This window comes from Dreissena polymorpha, chromosome 1 (genome assembly GCF_020536995.1).
Source record: "Dreissena polymorpha isolate Duluth1 chromosome 1, UMN_Dpol_1.0, whole genome shotgun sequence".
NCBI lineage: Eukaryota > Metazoa > Mollusca > Bivalvia > Myida > Dreissenidae > Dreissena > Dreissena polymorpha.
In genome coordinates, this window is record NC_068355.1 from 67,585,887 (window position 1) to 67,609,045 (window position 23,159).

Consider the following 23,159-nt stretch of genomic DNA (forward strand, 5'->3'; position numbering starts at 1 on the left):
TTTTAAATGATGAAATTTAAAAAAAAAAATCATGTTTCAGGCGGTGTGCGCGAAATTCAAAGAGTATTGTTGCTAAACAGTACAGAACTGTACATTAATTTTTAAAGCTGTTCTGAAATATCATAAACGTTCTTTGCATTTAGTCACTGCTAAATTTAATATTAAAATCGTTTAAGACTTGAACAAAATATTGCGTAAATGATTTTTTATTAATTACTGGGTCGTGTCAATTTTCACAATTATGTCTGTGTACGGCATCGTGTTATGTTAGATTATTTCTATACCATGATTTCAATACGCGTGTCGCCACAGGATCTGATATCTGCAGAGGAAATCTCCATAGCGACCAAAACCACGGAGCCAAGACTTATTCAATACATCTCCATGGTAAAATGGGCGTCGGAGAACATCAAAGACAAATGGTCGACATTGCATGAGAGTCTTATCGCAGCAAAAACAGGAAGCTGTTTCGCAAAAGGTATGCTCGCATGCAATGTGTATGCCAGTTTTAGTAAGTATGTTCTCGATCACAAACCTAACAATCGATTTTTTTACATCAAAGAGGTACAATTTACGTAACGGTAATAAACATTTCTTACTTACTTCCATAGAAAATAAATGAGTTATTAATGCCCTTAATGGATACAACAAACAATTTGGCATTCATAAACAATAATTGAATTTAAAAACATTTTGTTGAAACTTTTTTTCTATTTGATAGGAGCGGGATTAAAAAGCGGGATAGTTGAAACGAAGTCTAAGTTCAGCGTCTTCATATCCGACACGATAGGCGTATTCAACCTGATGATAGAAGTAAGGGGACCTCACTACGAATACTGCTGTGAGAGGATTGTCTCCCTCCACCAGGCAAAAGTAATCAAGGACAAGTCGCTAGATTTTGACGATCCTCAGATGGAGAATTTACGATATCTCGAGGATAGTGTTGGTAAGCGGTTAAGTCTATTTGCGTGCGTACGTAAAGCAATTCGCACCATGCTTTTGCAATCGAGCATCGTCCTCAGTGCACAGGTGTTTGGCGCGTGGCCAATTCACTGAAACACTATCAATATGTCATACAACAACACTTTTCATCGCTTTGACAAAAGAATTTCATTATAATATATATGAACGTTTATCGTGTTATCGATTTCAAAGGGCCAATGCTTTGTTCATTTAAAAAGTAAAACTAATGTGGTCCAGACATGGCCGTATCGTAACTTATAAAGCTGTGACATAATATAATAAAATCGCAGATGAAAAGTCATACGAAAGCACATTAATTTAGGGCAACTTCGACCGATTTATTGCAGGTAATTCCTTCGTACGAAAAAGGGTTCCATCACGTTATGATTTCGGGAAGTTAACGTCAGAAGATATCTTCATGGACGTAACCTGTGGGGACGAAGGCACATTTTACGTTGCGTTCATTCCCAAACGCGCCGGCATGCATACCGTCTCCGTAAAGTGGCAGAACCACCACGTAGAGAACAGCCCGTTTAGGGTGAAGGTATGTAACCAACTGACCTTATAGGTCCAAGACCAACAGCGTTTTTAATGATGAGAAAAGCATTTGTGTACAAAAATAAATATCCTTAAGAATATGACCTTTTAATAAACAGTTGAAGAGTAGAAATGAACATGTGTTATGTTTTTTAAAGATCTGCGAAAACGAATAAAAAATACCCCCCACCCCCCGCACGCACACACACTACTCAGCAACAAGATAAGTACTCAACATGATCTTTATAGTCATAACTTGAGCCTCGTTATAGGAAAACTGAGCTTAATGCATGTGCGTAAAGTGTCGTCCCAGATTACCAGATTAGACTGTGCAGGCTTATCAGGGACGATACTTTCCGCTTTTATGACATTTTTCGTTCAAATGAAGTCTCTTTTTAGCAAAAATCCAATTCAGGCGGAAAATGTCGACCCTGACAAGCCTGTGCGAACTGCACAGGCTAATCTGGGACGATACTTTACGCACATGCATTATGCCAATTTTACTCAGAACGCGACGCATATGATTCCATTTACATAAAAATAGCTGTTTGTTTACCAAAATGGTATTAACGTTAGTGAACAAGAAAAGTGTACGTTTAAATAAATTCATCTTATATTACTTATAAGCTGTGTAAAAACAAAGGCGTTAAAGCGAGTGCATACGATTATAATGTCAAAGTCGTGATCACATACATATGTTTGGACAAATATTGATCACTGCAACTGTAAATAATGAATAAATTAACGACAATGCCGTTATGCTTTAATGTTATTAATTAGTTGAATTCTTATTGGCTTTGTTATTGAGCTGAAGAAAGCCGTATTGGCCTGAGGCCGAAGGACAATACGGCTGTCTGAAGCTCAATAACAAAGCCAATATGAATTCAACTAATTAATGACAATTTTATTAATTAACTTTATAATATTATTCAACAAGAAAAGCTTGATTTTAACTTTAGAATTACAGGTTTTACAGGCTGATGTGTGTTATATTATTGATTCACCCGCGTTGCCGGAAAGACAATTAATTGGATATTTTCAAATGCTGAAGCGGATAAAAGATCACTATTCGTTATCGTGCTGAATCTATTCCGCATGCGAAACTGTCTAATACATGGATGCCTGAGCGTCATGATGTGGGTTTTTTAAGTTAACGATACATTTTATGAGCGCGGCGTTTTATTAATGGAAGGCAAAGCAAAACCGAAGACAGACAATAAGAATAATTGATAACTGTGAAAATTGCTGAAGCCAATTAAGGTATGAAACAACTAATTGTTGTCGCGAGCCTTTCGGTAAACTTCAATATTATATTTTTAAAGATTTAAACTTTTGCACCAAAACTAAGAATACAACTTCAAAATGACGTCCAAAATTGTCGAAATTTTAGATTCTCATATGAGGCCGGGTTTTTTCCTGGTTTATGATTGGCTAAATCTCGTATTGGCCGACCTTTTCCCGTATTGGCCGTGTTTTTCCTATTGGCCGTCCTTTTCTTGTATAAGGCGAGTTTCGAGCTTTATTGGCTTGGCTAAACTTGTATGGGGCGAACAAAATGAACACGTCCTCGTCTAATATTATAAAGTTAATTAATAATTACCCGTATTAGCTGCAGAATTTAAGGTGTTTCTATGTGACAAATGCACGAATCTGTATATGTGTGTATCAGTGTGCATGTCTTGAAACTTACTGCTGAACAGACGAGAATTATTTGCAATATAATAAAACTATTTGTTCGTTTTTCTGGTATTATGTCCGCAGAATTTGTTTTTTTTTATTCATCAAGAATTAATTTGTTTTGGAAAGTATTATTATCTGTTATTATCGTACATACATTAACAAAGACGCATGTTTCTCTTAACACTACTTCGCTTAGCGTACTTATCGTGTAGTCTAGATGTGGGGCTTTTCCGTCGCACATTTAAAAAACTTTGTGTTGATAAATTTTAGGTGTACAAAGCGTCCAACGTATCAGTCAAAACTCTTAGAGGCGCACAGGAGCGCCGGGTGCTATTCGACGCGATGTCATTTTCGAGTCAGAGCGGCGATTTCATCGACACCTCCACCATGTCCACGGACAGCGACGTGCACGGAAGTCGTCTCATTGAGCAAAATGAGCACTTATTAACTCCTTCACTTAAAGCTAAAGAATACAAAAAGGTAGCATTTACAAGAAATCTCAGTTTTTAAGATGTTCGGTGTTATGAATAGCAAGCATGCGAGTTCAACATCCACACATTTATATCAATTGCATGTTATTTAATTAAAACTAAATAATGTTCAAGTGCATCACATGATAATATTGTTAATGTCGTAAATAAATTATTTAAGAAGCAATACATGTTTATTGCATCCAATTTTTTTGAAGTTAATATGATTCATTATGGTAACTTTCGCGTAGTTAACACTTATACATTGGATTATATAATATAACAACTAAATAAAGAGAATGTTCGTCACGAGCGCTTGCAATTGGATGTCCACGTCGCAAATGAAAGGTGAGTTAATTGTAAATTGTTAGTCAAGTGATATATTCTCTATTAGATGGGAAGCTAGATTCCCGGAAATTGAATAAGGGGTACTTTGATTGAATGGTTATATCCCGGTACTCCTCATATAAAAATCACGCACAGACTGAAAGATTTGAGTTTACAAATAAAACAAAGCGAGGTGTAGACTAGCTAATACTAACGCTATTTTTTATTATTTGCGTGGAGTTCAAAACAAAGTGTTGTAAAAAAGCAATTGTTTCTTTAAGAACGCATCAAGTATTTGCATCACTCTCTTTCTTCTGGGTATCACAGAGCGAACAATTCTCAATATGATCATCCAAAGGTACATGTGGTATTCACTAGAACATGTGACTTGCTGACCTTAACCCATGTATGCCTAGTGGACTCTCCCATCCTTCTAAATGTGATCAATTTATTTCCAAAATTAGGTATTTCTAGTATACTTATTTCTAAATTTATAATATTTCTTACAGAAATTCTTTTGAGCAAACAGCGCAGACCATGATGAGACGCCGCATCATTCGGCGTCTCATCTGGGTCTACGCTGTTTGCCAAAGCCTTTTTTCTGGACGCTAGACATAAATGGGTTAATATACTCGGCGATTACAGCAGTTTCGTGTTGAACAGATCCTTGTCCCATCCTTGATATTACTGGTATGCTGACTTGTGTTTTTATTCTAAAATATATTCATATTTCTTGGTATGTAAGAGCCAGAAGACAGCTTCTTTTGCATGTTATCATGTTTACAAAAAAAATCAGCCGACAAGGAAAGATAAGATTGGTGGTTGAGCTGTTTGCTTTGAGTACATGAAATTGAACAGCTGATGAAAGCTTCTCTTCTTTTGATATACTTTTTATGTTGTTTTTTGGGGAAATTTACTATAGTGTTGTTGTTTTGTTGTTTGTTTAAACGTTGATTATAAGTGTATTATAGTGTATGTTGCATTTAATTACGGTGAACATTAAACAAATGCGTGTTTTGCTTTTTGCTTGTTGTGATGGAGGTATTATAAAATTACACAATAAGCCGTAAAAATAACCACAAATGCAATTTATTTTCCGAGCTATGTTGTGTTGAACATTTGTGTTTCTCGAACAAAACATTCTCTAATTATAATTATGTAGGAGTATAGGATTTCGCTTATGACTATATTATATCACACCCTTGACTAATGGGACATCTTAACGCACATAATTGTTTACATATTTGCAAAATCAGTTTTTTTAATTAATGCCTTTGATCCAAAAACGAATGTATGCATTTTATTTAAGTAAACTAAAACACTAAAATGTCGGTTCGTTTATGTAACATCAAACATTAATTTCTGAAAAATATTAAAGCGTTAATATAGCTTATTATCGGTCATTTAGTAGAAAAAAGTACTAATACAAGTTGAAATACGTTGAAAACACTGAGAGCCGTCGCGGTGGCGTGGTAGCGCATTCGATGTGTAACTAAAAGTTTGTAATAAACTGATTTCTTGCTATCATTAGTATCTTAAGCTTTTTTTTAAATATCTTATATTATGAAATGTATTTTATGACTGTTTAAAATACCAAACTCAATAAATAAATCCCTTTTAATCAGATATTGTTATAGAATTGTCTTTTATGAGCATTGTATTGCCATAAAAACACATCCGTTTAGCTTACATTAAGGATATAAAAAATGTAAAACTCGTGAAGGGTTTGTTCATTACACGAATAATAAACATTATGTTTAAAATGGTAAATACTGTAATATTGTTTAGTACATTAACTATAAACCATTGAAACGAAATATTATAAGTGTCAATAGATTCAGTGCCGTTCCATTTATTTTTCAACAAAGCGTTTTCTTTTGTCCCTAGGGACGTCAGTTGACGGTATCCCGACGTCGAGTCATACGTAAGATTATAACTCGCAACGGCGAGAACATCGTAATCGAGGAGAGCATCTCACCGTCACTGTCACGCCAGTCAAGCTTCACTGACAACTCCGACGAGGACAACAAGTGAGATGATGATGATGATGATGATGATGATGATGATGATGATGATGATGATGATGATGATAATGATGATTATGATAATGATGATGATGATGATGATGATGATGATGATGATGATGATGATGATGATGATGATGATGATGATGATGTCGTCGATGATGATGACGATGATGATGCCGATGATGATCATCATTATGATCATGATCATGATGGTGATGATGATAATGGTGACGATGATGATGATAATGGTGATGGTGGTGATGATGATAATGAAGAATGCCACCTTAAAAGGTCTTTGTCGTTACCATCTTCAGCATCACAGTTTTCAACTTATTCTACCGATTTAAGGCACTTCCGACTAGATCTGGAAGCTAAGCGCGTCGCTCGCACAGACCGCGACCATTTGACGAACCCGATGGACGTTCTGTGCACAGTTCCGGAAGAGTTTCGGAATTCGAAGGACGGCGAGACGTCCATTCCGAGTACGGATTTCAACCAACAAATACAAGTAGGTGATGAACAGAAACCATTAGATGTTGGCAACGCGAAACAAGCAGAAATCAAAGAACAGACGACACATAAAGCAGAAAAATTAGCGGTTGAACGTTTGCAAGAAAGGTAACTAGAATCGAGATGAGAGGCTGTATGGTCTGATAAGCATTCGAACAATATATTGTTGTTCATATTTGTATCATACATACGCTTTCCATATAATATAAATTGCAGTAAAATATATGTATTTATTTTCAAAATTGACAAAATATACAACACATATTACATAACATTTATATAATCGAAGTATCGCTTCGTGAAATTTGCAACAGTTAATGAAATTGTAACTATTTCATCCAAGGGCCTCTTCTATCGGCGCGGCGACCAAATCGCCAGCAAGGAGGACAAAGTCAGACGGGCCCTACATCCGGTCGCGACGGCACTCCTCCATCGGCGACTCGGACTCCGACATGTCATCTGACGGTGGTATTCAGTCCAACACGCAGGAAAAAAAAGGTAATTATTTGGGTAAAATACCTATGAAGGATAACCTTATAGTTGTCCCCTAGCACGAGTCCAAAGATAAGCTTTAAAAATACCAGCGACTGAAACAAAAAAATGATGAGTGAATATCATCCAGTTGCATTTGCGATCAAATAAGCAGCGACAAGCATTATAAGGGGGTGTTCATTCTAATTGACAATGGCCGAACATCATTACATTCATACTCTAATGAAGATATAAGCTTTCATGGGTGAATGAAAATCCGATGATTTCAAACTACCTCGAGTGAAAAGTTAATCGTTGATGATACCATCGAACAAAACCCCGATCATTCCAACCTAGCTCGAATTGAAAGAGCGATCATTTCACGCTTTAATAGTGCGACTTTTTGAAAGACATTTCCATTCCCCTGTTCAATAGGTCAATCGGATCATCGTCAGTGCAGACTTTGATTTCCAAAACAAACAGAGGAAAACACGCAATAAAAGCAATAAAACAGTATAATCAAGCGAAACCGTTCCATAAAGTAACGCAATCTCCACGCAGAGTTGTCGTTCATTGCTCTCACACACAATCTCTGCCATCTCAAGAAAATCCTACCGGATTTGGTAGGAGTTTATTTATATTTATGTTTTAGTTTAAGTATTATATTATGAAAATTGGTATATTTTTCTTTGATATTTTGAAAATAGTGTATAAGTTAAGATTCATTTTAACAAAATAATTACCTACATTTTAATAAAGGTAAAATAAGACCGGTAGAAACATTGTACCACGTTGCGAGGCTATCATCACATGGTTGGTTATGAAGGCAGGGATTTGATCTAGCTATGCTGTTTCCAGTCAAATCTCGGCGCGGAGGTTGAATGTAACGCACTTTTTAACGCATAAACTAACACACTACAGCAGCGAACGTCATGTGAAGTCATGTTTATAACGTCACGGTACAAAAATCTAATTAAGGTCAGGCAAATATTGCACTTGTTATTAATTCCTCGTAAAATTGCATGAAATATTTATAATCTATTTAAAATTACGTGTAAGATTAATTTGGTCTTCGGAAACTTTGACAGGGTCAAACTCACTGTTGGTTGTTTATATGAAAAACCTGTCACTGTTTATCTGATTGTTCGCCCCATTCCGAAATAATTAAACTCGAACAATGGAAAATTACTTTTGATACCACATGCATGATTGCATCGTATTCTACACATTGGGTCTAAAAACCAATGTTGAAAAAAAAATACTTTCTGTTAAGACAATTTTTATAAATATGACAGGTATTAAATAAATATGTCAGGTTGGGTATCATAATTTTAAATAGAAACCTTGTACGTGACTTCATGGTCGTGTGTATATAGTATGCACGGAGCTTAACCAAAACTAAAACAGTGCGTTACTGTATATTTCTTGGCACATCTTAGCATACGAATAGAATGCGCAGGCGAGATTGGCTTCGGGCAGGTTCGGACGCCAATCTTGCTTTTGCTCGTAAATGTACGGATATTTTCGCGGGCGATTAAAAAATATATAATCGAGCATTTTGTATCTCGTTAAATCAATGTAACCAGATCAACGTTGAAATGTTGAATATTGCTGTAAGGAATGTGTTTACTTTACTTTGCAAAATATTTGTTGCTTTTGTCACGAAATTTAGACTGGTGGGCCCAACCGCGGGTAGGGTGCGGTCGGGGTCTCCCTTCTCAAATTTTAAAGTGTTTAATTTGACACCCTTCAATGTGAATATCTTTGCTTAAAAACGTATTTTGTGATATAAATTTATGGAATGTAACAAGTACGGTAAATCAGCACCTCTCTGAAGTCTAAAGCTTTAAACATTGGTGTATAATTCACACCAATGTTTAATGCTTTTGATTTCAAAGATGTATGATTTTGATGAAGAAGGAAAGCAAATTTTAAAAATTATAATCATTTATAAAGAAATGCATTATAAAGTATGACTGATATATACCTTTAATAGTATTTTCTCTTTGATTTCAAACAGACAAACCTCCTCTAAAGTTTACAAGTAAATTCCTAATGAAATGTGCATCATCTACTCCACATTTTACTCGCACCATCAACAACACAGATAAACAAACACAATCATAATGAAGTGTGAAATTCGTTCCGGTCCATTGGTTTTCGACTAAGTTAATGGGCCTTGGACTTAAATTTTGTTACTTTTATAACCGTTTTTCGGCTGTTTTTTACACAACTCTTTCGGATATATTCAGCTGATGTTTACACCCCCAGGTATGATGGCATATAAAAGTCGGACTGCCCGTCTAGCATTTCATTTTCCGGATTATTTTTCAAAACACATGAAGATATTGGCCTGATATTTGGTGTAAAGATGAAGAATGATTTTTGTTAAAATCCATTGATTTTGAGCGAAGTTATGAGCATTGAACTTAGACAAAGAAACTTACTGGTTCAAATTAATGATGCTTACCCATATATCCTCACTAATTGCTTCCCATATTATTTATTTTTCACAAATTATTAATATCAGAAATTTTCAGACCTTCGACCTTCTGTATCAGATGCATCCATTCGCTGTTTCTCGTTCATTGGCCAATCAAAAGCCGTGTTACATCAACCAAAATATTCCAGCCATTATGTTTTTGCAAATCAGTTTTTTTTTGTAAATATTACCGGAAGTTCATAATTTACTAAATAATCTTGATTTTTTTATTTTGCCATTATTGTGCATTTTGTATACTTTGTGGATGAAATAAACAATATGTTCTGTTCCGTTAGATAAAGCCTTCAGGATCACAACCCGGGGTACATTTAAGAATGGCAAGTTAATTAGCGCTAACCCCATTGTTATCACGGACAGTAAAACACATCTGCACTTCTGTATTGAGAGAAAGTAAAATATTGGCGAAATAATCTTTAAAAAAATCCTAATTCGGGAGCCAGCTGGGGGGGGGGGGAGGCGGGGCACAGGGCCTGGGTACAGGACAGTTGCGTGTTTATGGGGCTTAACGTGGGCGTTCTTTGCAATAAAAGCGTCAATAATTTTAACCAATTTATTTTAGCTCGATTGTCTAAGGCCTATTTCAAACGCACTCGAGTCCGTTTCCCGGGCAAGAACCAGTGTCTTTGGCGAGATCTAAAGAACGCTCACATAGTGGGGATCGAACCAGTGACCTCCCAGTCGCTAGTCGGACACCATATCCACTACGCCACGGCAATGGTCTATTCGCAATGGTTAACTCCCAAATCCAGCAGCTGTAACATGTGTAACACATTCCAAATTTTATATTTCCAATTGATTGTCGAAAAAATGTCTACCGAACACGCACATACCAATGGATCACCGAATTATGTTCTTAAAAACTGGTGCTATATAAACTGTAAGAGTTTGAATAGCTTCACGGCAAGTATTGAATATCAATAACCATGACATGTTGATATGTGCCACGTATAGCAATATGGGTTATATGCCATATAGTTTCACTATAATAATAATGTTGTTGTCAATTCACAGTTATTTATCAATATCAGTCGCAAAGTAACTAAGCAACGATTTATAGGTTCTATACAAACGAAATCACAAATGCTCTCTATGTCATTGACTTTGCCTACGGTGTCTATGTTGATAGGCTGCTATCAGTGCATTCACCATAATTTATACTATATCATGATTACATATCATTTGTTTTTTAAAATGTGATTAACACTGAGTTTAACTTATGTGACGCAGTTCATTGAACAACATTATTTAGCATACGTGTGTTTTTGTCAACATTTTGCCGCGAAGTACTGACATCACCAGGCATTTTGAATTACTATTCTGGGATGACCTCTTGTCGTTTTGTGTTGAAGCTGGTAACCCAGGTTTGTTTCCGTTTTGGCATGGCGTTATTATCAGTTGCGAGTCAGACCTTTTGTTTTGACCGATGGTAATCAAAACGCTAAGCAGCATGTTGATATACTTGTATAGGGAATACTTAAAAGTTTACGTAACAGTGCGTGTATGAGAAGTTTGTCACGTAGTGTTGTCAACTGCAGGCTGTGCACCATGCTTAAATAACTGTCGCATGTATGCATAATAATACATGTACTACTATAGGGTGTTAGATAGGCATTTTCTGAACTCTGATCTAGAAATCGCGTAGAAGCTTGTGCAAGTATAACATTGCAGAGTTTGCTCGATGGAGGACCAATCACGTGTTTCAGGAACTGTCGGTCCCGATACATGCGTACTTCACTCGGAGAGCATGCGCAAGGCGTGCATGTACGTCCGCCAGAAGGCGCTGTCAGGCACCTCGTCCTCCGGCACTGGCGGGGACACTGGCGGGGAGGTAGGGGGAACTAGTAGTACCGGTCGTTAATAAATGCAGTATAATTGCGTATATTCCACGACTATTTATACTCTAGGCAGACATGTTATTGTTAACCCTTTCAGTGCGGGAACCGGATTTTAAAGGCCTTTGCAAACAGTTTGGATCCAGATGAGACGCCACAGAACGTGGCGTCTCATCAGGATCCAAACTGTTTGCTGTTCTGATAGTATTCTTTGAAAAAAATCGAAGAAAATGCTAATTTTAGAAATTCTGCAGCCGACATTTTAGCAGACGACAAATTTCCCAGCATGCAAAGGGTTAAAAGCTTATTTTTTTACATCTTACCGGTATATGTATTCATGAATGCGCATGTGCATATTTTGATACACATATTTTGATACACATATTTTGATACACATATTTTGATACATTTTGAAATGTCACAAAAATTGGACACACTAAAGGACAGGAGTTTAATGGCTAAATAAGTTTTATCAGAAAACAAATATACCAAAGAGCTAATGACAAACATTGCTCCGGTCGGGATTCGAACCAGGATCGTTTTATTTTAAAATGTCATCGGCTCGGAATTTTAAGAACGTGGGAAATATCACAAAATTTGTCAGTCCGTCCGCCTGTGAACAAATCACTTGAATATACTCATCAACTCACACAAGTACAGTAAAAGATACTACTTAAAGCTACTCTTTTTAGACTTTAACTCGTTTGTCGATAAGTCTAATGTTTAAGGGTTTACATATGTATAATTAATTACTTGTTACTCGAAACCCTAAACACGGATACAACTTTTCTTGTAGTGCCACCAAGAGTACGGACCGCAGTCGGAAGGCTGCATTTTGAAAACGAAGTTGCGGGCGACAAGATCGATGCCCTTAATTCGGAAATCCGGGCGCAACAACGAGTTCCGAAAAGGAAAAGTTCAGTCCTTGATCCACTGGCTGAAAGACGTGCGGGTGGAGAGCGATGTGCAGGCTGTTTTCCGGGACGGAGGAGTGGATAACGCTGGGGCGCAGCTGAACGCTGGGGCGCAGCTGAACGCTGGACTTCATGGCGATGAATATGAGCAAATGAAGCCGGATCGACAGAAGCCGGTCAAATTTCAGTTCAGGCAAATCGAATCCATGAGCAACATGTGTGAACGACAAAGCCAATCGTCTAATGACGGTAACTTCAGCCATCCAAAATTAGCACGTCTGAATAATATAGCCGACCGTCAACTAGAGAATGTATCACCATATAACAATCCAAAGAAACAGCGAGTTACGGATACGGTGCAACAATCGCCCATACAAAGTGAGGGAGGGGCTTTAAAGGAATTCACCGGTCGGAAACCCAACTTAGATTCGCAATTGGAAAAATCTTCATCTTTCCAAACAATTGTTGATCATGGGCATGATTTAAATATAATGTATGATGGGTCTCAAAATTTGGTTGCGCCTAAGGCGAAGGTGGATAAAACAACACAGGTCATTGCAAAAGAAATCACTAAGGAGACAGGATGGGATCTGATAGAACGTATATACATGGCACTTTTAAATATGAAGACAGAAAGATCTAAAGATAGTACACCATCTCAAAGCACGAACCAATTCTGCAAGAACGATCTGCTATCAAGAAAAGCTGAGGAAATTAACGACTCAAAAAAGCCAATCGACCCTGTTACGGGTCAGATTAATTTAGATTTGAAACCAATGGCCGCTGATCTGGCAGGCGGGATAAAGCGGTCGCAATCACGCGTGACTAGTAGCCATGGAAACGTTACCGCCTGGTTCGAGAGGAACAGTCGAATGATGCAGACGTTGCGGGCTCCAGTGCACCAGTTCACTATTGAGACGGTGGACAGCGGGTTCGATGACAATCCGGCTCATTACAACCGAGCCGGCAGACTGAGTCTACCTTCACTTCACCCAGGTGCGCCATTATCTGTTTAACCCATGTATGCCTAGTCGACTCTCACATCCTTCTAAATTGGACCAATTTATTTCCAAAATCAGGGATGTCTTGTATATTTATTTCTATATTTAGAATATTTCTTACAGAAGTTCCTTAAAGCAAACAGCGAAGACCCTGATGAGACGCCGCATCATGCGGCGTCTCATCTGGGTCTACGCTGTTTGCAAAGGCCTTTTTCCTAGACGCTAGGCATAAATGGGTTAAGCTAAACTACAATTTACTGATTTGCATTTCTCGTTGTTAGATCACCGTCTCATAATATACGCAGCCGTGTAAGTATAACTTAAGTTTATAATTACGAGCCAGTGGCTCATCTTCGTTGATTTTCATTGAACAATTATTTTCTAAAGATTATACCGGTACTCAGTTTTGATTTTTAATTCATGTCAAATACGCATGACTGTACTGTTTTCATGCGCGTGTTACACACAGATCGTCGAGAGTGAAAATAATGTATCGGGTATTGAAACGCTTATCTTGCACAACAGTTTTACACTAAACTATTTGAGTCGCGTTCTGAGAAAACTGGGTTGAATGCATGTGAGTAAAGTGTCGTCCCTGATTAGCCTGTGCAGTCCGCACTGGCTAATCGGGGATGACACTTTCCGCCTTAACTGGATTTTCGTGTATAAGAGACTTCCTTTAAACGAAAAATACCATAAAAGCGGAAAGTGTCGTACCTGATAAGCCTATGCGGACTGCACAGGCTAATCTGGGATGGCACTTTACGCAAATACATTAAGCCCTGATTTAACAGAACGCGTCTCATTTAGTCTCGACCGATGCGATAATATCGTGTTTTGGGAAACCGGGAGTGTTTTTCATGTGTTGCTTGTTTCAGACAACGGGCACATGCGAATCTGTCGGAGGCCTTATCGAGGCCCAAGACTTCCGTTAGAACCCCATCTTGTGAACAGTGCCAGCAGTCAGGAAGTTTCTCTCGAGAGGCGAGAACTCGGCAACGAAGCAGATGACGAACTTCGCCCGGTTCATAACAAAATCAGTCCTCAGCCCATACGACGTCAGAAACGTAAGCAGCGACCTAAAGTCAAGAGGGAATCTTGGAGTCTGTCAGACTCAGAGTTAAATGACCGCAGGAAGAGAATGACACGCCAGCACTTAATGATACATAATTCGTCGGCGGCAATCAATCATAACAATGAAAATCAATATTTCGGCGACAGCGATGCGAATGGACCTGTTGCCGAAAATTCTGAATTCAGCTTTGCCACCGACAGTAAACATCCTCTTGAAATGACCTTGCCTATCGCCAACCAAAACAACCAAACGTCTCACTCTGAGTTTGGAACGCCCGAAAAAAGCATGCCATCTATTTGCCTGTCGACCCAGACGTACAAATCAGGCCTGATCAACAAGTCCACAACAGACAGTGTCGACAGTAACTACATGAGCTTTGGCGTTTCCAGGCCACACAGAAGCGATCTGTTGTCACATATAAGTGACTTTCAGAAACTTTTCCCGTCGAATGAAGAGACCGGCGATTCCTTTGGTGACACAAATATGACTGAAAATATTAACAACCACAATCAAAACAACGAAATTCATGATTGCACGCCAACTGATACAGACACAGATCGTTCAAATATGGAGCACGTGATTGAAAACTCATCGACACAAATAAGTTATAACTACGCTGACGTCATGGAAGAATTTTTTATTGACCTCAACAACGAAGAATCGGGGCGTAGCATTTCCTCCCGCGATAACGCGGCGCTTTTCGAAGATGGATCTCCTCTGTATGACATGCTTTCAAGCAGTAAAATGTCAGATATAACAGCCAATGCACATGTCGCGCGGTACGGTGACGTCATTTCCGTTATTTCACACAATGGCAGTCCAATGGTGTTTCGGATTGCAGGCGCCGGATTACAGTGTGGAACCGTGGGCGAAAACATTTCATTTCAGGTGATTAAAACGTAGTTACCATGTTTTTAGAAAAACAAACTACTGGTTCGTATTAACTTAAAATGATAATATAATTCTGTACACTTAAATGATATACACACAACAAAAGATATAACGCACCAATGAGACTTAACAGCTTTTTATGTTGGATATAAAAATCATATGGGCCGTCCTCTGTGAACAAGGGACTAAATGCATGTGCGTAAAGTGTCATCCAATAGTAGCCTCTGCAGTCCGCACAGGCTAATCAGGGACGACATTTTTCGCTTTAACACGATTTTTGCTAAGAAGAGACTATCTTTAAACGAAAAATACCATAAACGCGGACTTCACAGGCTAATATGGGACGACACTTTACGCACATGCTTTGAACTCCCTTTTCACAGAGCCAAATACCTCTAAAATACATATAGCGTCGCTGTCGTTCTCAAACCTCGTAGCTACAAAATGCCAACTTTTCAGGAGAGAGAAAACCATCTCATTTTTTATAACGATGTTTTAGAAATTGAAAGTCTGTAAAAAAAACAAAAACATTTCGTCACGTGGCTTTTTCAAGGGCTCTGATTGGCGTAGAGCTACGAGATATAGCACAAAACACGCGCCAGACTTATTATATTCGAAAAAGACGAAAAAAAAATTTTTTTAATTTTGGAGCTACGAGGTTTGAGAACGACAGCGACGATAGGTCTTTGACAGAGCACGGCCCATATTGTATTGAAATTTCGAATTGTGATACAAACTTATCTCATCTTTTAAGTCGTTTACTTACCATATTATATTTATGCTTTATTAAGAAGTACCGGACTGTTGAGTCCATGGCGCATTATCGTTTGTGCCCAGTGTGTATTGAAATAGCTATAGTTAATAATGTGCACATTGCTTTATGCATCTGTACATTTATATAATATATTTATCAATGTATTTCCTATTGAACGTTTTACAAAAGCCTAATCTATACAGAACATCGGATTCTTTCAAAGTACATAACTATGTGACGTATCATACTAATTACAAAGACAGAAATTTTGCCGTACGTCCTCGCTTGTTAATTTAAGAAGGTTGAACGTGTTTTTCTCTCGATTCGTATGTTAACATCGTTATAAACCAGTGTTTTTTCATGCAGATTTGGGTAGAAAATCCAGGCCCTGGTTCCCTGTCGGTAGTCGTCACTGGGCCCAGCTTGCACGTCGTAGACCGGACGTCTATCGTGTACACGGGGGACAACGTATACGAGGTTTCGTTCACAGTTCCCGAACAGGGCGTGTACTACATACAAGTGAAATGGGGCAACAAGAATGTTACTCAGACCCCTTACATGTGCGAAGTGACATTGTAGTGTGCGGGATTCTTTACGGGCGATTTTTTCTTTACTATTAGAATCTTCGAATCTAAAATGAGATAATACTTTGATGAAATCGTGATATTTCGCCAACTGTTCATCATCGCGCTTAAGATTGTTTTTCAGCCGCACATCGGTGTTTCTCTATAATCGTATCTTCCTCTACTTTCGTGATGTCGGTGATTTCTTGATTTTAATTGTTTTTCTACGTAGGCGAAATGGGCATTCTGTATGTCACAGAATTTTTATAATTAACACGTGTATACTTAACTATTTGTTACACATTTCAATCCGTATACCTGCAGACGAAAGGTATCTTAGCAAGCTTTCTTCAGCCACGGACTCCTAAATTTGCCTTAATGAACTCATTTCTATTCTTTATGACAGTAGCTCAAGTTACCCAGTGTATTTACGTGTAATTACCTTCACACAAAACATACATGTATGTCGGAATTATTGTTTTTTCCACAAAAATAGAATGTTGCTCGGTATAACATATTTAAAAAAAATACTTGAAAATAGTGCTTACATGTGACGGCACAGTATTTCAATTATAGAAATACATTTTATCAATTTTGAGGGTGTCTTAGTATTTCATAACACCAGTGCGAGAAGTTATCCGATAGGCGCGGGTGGAAACCAAATAATAATGCTAAAGCGCTAATAAAAGCTTAAATGTAAAATGCTTGAACCGTTCTGATGAAGCCTCTGGTGGGATGAGTGTGTGTGTGGATCGAATTACTATATTGAATCAGAAATAGCACATGAACCGTGAAAACAATGCTACAGTTCACAATGTGATTCTGTATTTAATGTGTAAATAGTGCTTTTGTTCACTCTGTGATTTTGTATTTCATGTTTAAATAGTGCAACTGTTCACCCTGTGATTCTGTATGAAAACAGTGCTATTGTTCACACTGTGATTCTATATTGTATGATTTCACACAGTGATTCTATAGTTCATATGTTCACACGGTGATTCTGCATTTCATGTGTTAACACTGTGATTCTGTGTTCACACTGTGATTCTGTTTTTCATGTGTTCACATTGTGATTCTGTATTTCATGTGTTCACACTCTGACTCTCTATGTTATATGTTCACACTTTAATTCTGTAATGCATGTGTTCACACGGTGATTCTGTATTACATGTGTTCACACTATGATTCTGTATTTCATGTTTACGCGCTGTGATTCTGTATTTCATGTGTAGACACTATAATTCTGTATTTCATGTGTTCACACTGTGATTCTGTTTTTCATATGTTCACACCGTATTCAATAGTTCACGTGTTCACACTGTGATTTTGTATTTCTTGTATTCACACCGTGATTCTGTATTTCATGCGTTCACACTGTGATTTTGTATTTCATCTATTCACACTGTGATTGTGTATCTCATGTAGGATCAATTTGTGCAAATTGCCCCGTAATGACATCAGCCAAATCAAAGGCAATTATTCTGTGATTTGGTCTCAACCAAGTCCCAACCGAAAGTGTCTTAAAAGTACTACTACTACTGCTACTACTACTACTACTACTACTACTACTACTACTACTACTACTACTACTACTACTACTACTACTACTACTACTACTACTACTACTACTACTACTACTACTACTACTACTACTACTACTACTACTACTACTACTACTACTACTACTACTACTACTACTACTACTACTACTACTTGTACTACTACTACTACTTGTACTACTACTACTACTACTACTACTACTACTACTACTACTACTACTACTACTACTACTACTACTACTACTACTACTACTACAACTACTACTACTACTACTACTACTACTACTACTACTACTACTCTAAAACTACTAGTACTACTACTACTACTACTACTACTACTACTACTACTACTACTACTACTACTACTACTACTACTACTACTACTTCTACTACTTCTACTACTTCTACTACTACTTCTACTACTACTACTTACTACTACTACTACTACTACTACTACTACTACTACTACTACTACTACTACTACTACTACTACTACTACTACTACTACTACTACTACCCGGTTTACTTCTATTTGCTATAATTATTAGTAGTGTTGTTAGTACTGTCGTTGGTTTGTTTGGATAGTATACGCACCAGCTTATATCGTGAAACGATTTTGTTGATATTGCTGTTGTGGCTGTTGTGGTACTTGCACTTATGAGCAGTGTATTGTCGAAAGTGTGTGGATTATACCCGTCATTCGCTGACACAATCTCGTGTGTCGGTACATAAAAAGGAAAACAAATCCTGTAGCTGATATTTCACGTTTATTTATTCACTGCAAATAAAACACAACTTAACATTAAGACTAAAATCTAGCTCAAAATGAGGGTTGCGATAATTTTACTGTTCATACACTTTCTTTGCTTTAAGGCTATCGTTTGTTACAGTTCGTTTGTTTAACCCACTATCAAGTATCCTTATGTATTTATTTTTAATTCAAACTAAAGTGCAAATCTTTAGAAGATCCATTCAAGCACTTTGCTGTATTTTTGTTCAAATATGTATGTATTTGATTGACATCTAAGATATTAAAAAGATTGAGCATACTATAGTTTTATTAAATATTTAATGTTTATTTGTTATATTTATACCACTATTGTAAATGTTATTTCTTTCTTATAACATTTTTGTGTTGTGTACTTTGTGCATTTGTGAATCTTTGTCATGTGTTTTAAATTGAAATGCAATGTGTATAATTTATACATTTTCTTATCTAATTTATATTCGGATTAAAACTTTCCCAAAAGTGTCATAGAAACTGAACATTAAAAGACCGTGCCTTAAAGCTGCGAGCAACATATCGGCTTTTCATTCAATGGGCATGTTAATGTTTTTCACAATAAACTGTATCGATCAAACAATTCAAAAAAGATCGAATAATTATTTAAGAATTAAATGATTTTAGAGGGCAAAACACGCATATCGATACATCGATTTCATAAAAGCGTAGGATTATAGCTACAATTTCAATTGATAAGACTCACTTGCGACATGGAAATAATCATAATGAGAGTGTTTAATGCTGGTGGTTGTATTTGAAATATAGATAATCTACATCAGTGGAATTAACATGCTTACAAGGAAGGTACATGTCCTATATTTTCATTATGTATTTACGTTGTTGTTGTTGTTAATTGTTATTGTTGAGCATTAAATGTATTGATCTTAAAAACCCGTTTTATACATTTAATCATAACGTTGAGTATACATGTGAATTTATTAAAGCACCACACTCGCTTAAAGATGGGGCAAAGTTATAAAACCAATAATTTTGTTCTTACCATACCATAATTAATCATTTCCAACCGGTTTTATGTGATGAGCCTGGTGCCACGGGTCAGAGCATTAAGTCCAAGCGAAAACGCGTTTGCGTGTTTTATCAACTACACATGATATTACATATCTTAATCTTAAATTTCACTTTTAGACTCAAGATTTCACCCCACTTTTATAGTGTAATAGGATTCTCAAAAACCTTAACACAATCCATTAAATCTGTTTTTGATTGTAACGTGATGTCATTTCAACGTTTATTTATTAATCTTCATGCATTATAAATGGCGATGTTTCCTATTAGAGATTGGCTATACGACCAACTGAGGACTAGGGAGGCAGCTATACGACCAACTGAGGACTAGGGAGGCATACATGGCAATTACAAGATATTTTGTTTAAATGTATTATGTGCCAATCTTCATATTTGTGCACACAATAGCTATCTTAAGCGTACGCATTTGCTATCGCGTGCTCTTGTAGTTTGTAAATATATATATTACGTGTTCACGCGATAGAAATTACAAGAGCACACGATAGCTAATACGTACGCTAAAGATATATCGTTTGCGCACGAAAAAAAGTTAATGTGAGTCGCTTAAACACTCTAATGAGCCGAGTAATGCGAAAATATGTCATTGGCTGGTTTGTCTTATAATGAGAACACGAAACATAGTGTGACTGTATTGCGGACATGATACTAGTATCTCCTGACCAGATTACGCGAATGCTCATAGGGAAAATTTGAAATGGAAAATTAATGGAACGTTCTTAATTGAAAATTCAAGCATTTAGTTTAACCAATACATAATGTAAAGCTCTCCCAAAAACTGTATACTGTTTGATCAATATTTGAGCCTTGTTCTGAGAAAACTGGGCATAATGCATGTGCGTTAAGTGTCACACAGATTAGCCTGTGCAGTCCGCACAGGCTAATCAGGGACGACACTTTCCGCTTAAACTTGCTTTTCGGTAAGAAGGGGCTTCCTTGAAACTAAAAATACCATAAAAGCGGAAAGTGTCGTCCAGATTAGCCTGTGCGGACTGCACAGGCTAATCTGGGACGGCACTTTACGCACATGCATTAAGCCCAATTTTCTCAGAACACGACTCATTTAATAGCATGTATAATAGAGACTATACATTACAACAGACAAATAGAGAAATAGAAATAGATCAATAGAGAGACGGTCAGTCGGACGGACGGACCGATAGACATATAGACAGAAAGACAGACAGGCGGATGGACAGAAAATGTTGTGTACTGAACACCAACTAAAATCAAAACTGTTTTCCGCTGTTACAGTAATGCGTTGCAGGAATACGGTTAAGCTCTAAGCAAAACTAGGGTATTGCATATTTGTGCGTGAAGTAAAGGTATTGTATATATATATATATATATATATATATATATATATATATATATATATATATATATATATATATGCGTAAAGTACAGGCTAAGAGTGGAACGTATTAAGTATCGCATATATGTGCGTGAAGTAAATGTATTGTATATACCGGTATATGCGTTTAGTACAGGCTAAGAGTGGAACATAGTGAGTATCGCATATATGTGTGTTAGGTGCCTTAATATGTTTTAATAACGATGGACTACACGAAGTTTCATGGTAGGACACATTTCACTTAATGTTATTATGTAGGAGTTTAAAAATACTTTTGTTTAGTAAAGCAGGAAAGCACCTTATTCGAGCAAATATAGAATTTATATGACGTTAAAATAAAACGAGGCTGCCGAATTAAAGCGGAAAAAAAAGAAAGTAACGATTAGTGAGTACTCGACATTATTTTGATGTACAAAAAATATATTTAACGCCTCAATAAATCCGCGCAATTTTAGACAAATTTAAAGCGACTCGTAATTGTCGTAATCTTGAAATTGTAATCGTGCGGTTTTAAAACCTCATAATTATCACCAAATCACTAAACTGTTGATCAAATATGACGATTGACTTCGAGAACGGATTGCAATTAAGTTGGTGTTATTGAATGGAAGTTTACAAAAGGTAAATAAATTATAAAAGGTTTGCAAATATACATGTTAAATCTGCTCGCAAACTTCATACTTGACTGAAGGAAACTTTCATTTTAGTACGTTGAAAATCCTTTCACTCACTGCAAATTTAAGTTAAGTCTTTGGGTTGGTGTATATTCAAGCTCCAATGGACATATAACTACACAATAACGAACATTTTTTTAAAAGCATTTTATGAACCCGCTCTGAAAAACACGGTCAGTCCGCAGAGGCTTATCAAGGAAGAACATTCCCGCTTGTATGTATTTTAAATGGCAATGAAGTCTCTTCTTACCGTAAATATAGGCGGAAAGTATCATGCTTGATCAGCCTGTGCGGGCTGCTTCGGCTAATCTGGGACGACACGTAACAAACATGCATTACACCCTGTTTTAACGAGCGCGGCTCATCTGCATGAACTTGGTGAGGGGAGTTATCGCTAATCTCTTGGGCCAGGTCGTTTTGGAAACGCATAACAAATAAACCAAGTTTGCGCTAATGAAAGGGTGTTAAAAAATCAACAGTGAACAGTGCTTAAATTATGGGAAACAAAAGAGGCAGAAATTTGATATCAGTACTAGTACAACTTAAGTGCTTATGTGAAACGCATACGAGTAAGACAGAAATACGGGCGTATATAAAACTACCGTTCCGTGTCACTCAATGACTAAGGTGAATCGTATATTAAGAAACAAAAGAAACAATTGTTAGCTACTTATAAGTATAGAAAAGTACACGTTCGTTCATTTTACAATTTATCGAAATAAATAAGTTAATTTATTAACTTGTTTTTACATTGAAAAAAATTATTACGGTTTCCATTGCAGATTCAATGGATTTCTGTGGATAACGTTGGTGTCCAATATCTACTTGGAAAGTTTATACTACAATATTTTAAGGGAACAAGTATGGCGTCTGTTGTACTGTCTCCGCGCGCGGATATCACAGTGTGCATAGAGCAACTACAAAAATCCATGGATTATGTCGACCAGTCGATAGACGGGTTTAGTGATAGTTACAAAAGTATGGACAGAGAAGACCATGAAAATGTTGAACCAGTTTCTAGATCTTCCAAAAATTCAACTGACATCGAAAACCTCTCGGCTCATTCAGTGGAAATGAATAACGGGTTCATAGACCGAAATTCGTCTGAAAAGACAAACGGGCATAGAGCACACGCGAAAAATGCGCGTCCGAAATCTTCTCGTTCCGGTTCATCCCACACAAGCGATCAACAACAAAGCAGCGCATCGGAAAAAACGAAAACGTCG

At 37.1% G+C, this 23,159-nt stretch overlaps 1 protein-coding gene across 1 annotated transcript in view; it reads left to right on the forward strand.

Moving 5' to 3' along the window:
• Positions 1-19,177: 19,177 nt before the first annotated feature.
• The window catches only part of LOC127866288 (uncharacterized), a 12,518-nt gene continuing 8,536 nt past the window's right edge, over positions 19,178-23,159 (forward strand). Inside the window, exons 1-2 of the mRNA XM_052406741.1 lie at positions 19,178-19,665; positions 22,716-23,159. The exon at positions 22,716-23,159 is cut by the window's right edge and continues 854 nt beyond it. Coding sequence (XP_052262701.1) covers positions 19,651-19,665; positions 22,716-23,159 — 459 coding nt within the window. The 5' untranslated portion in view covers positions 19,178-19,650. The remainder of the gene's footprint in view (positions 19,666-22,715) is intronic.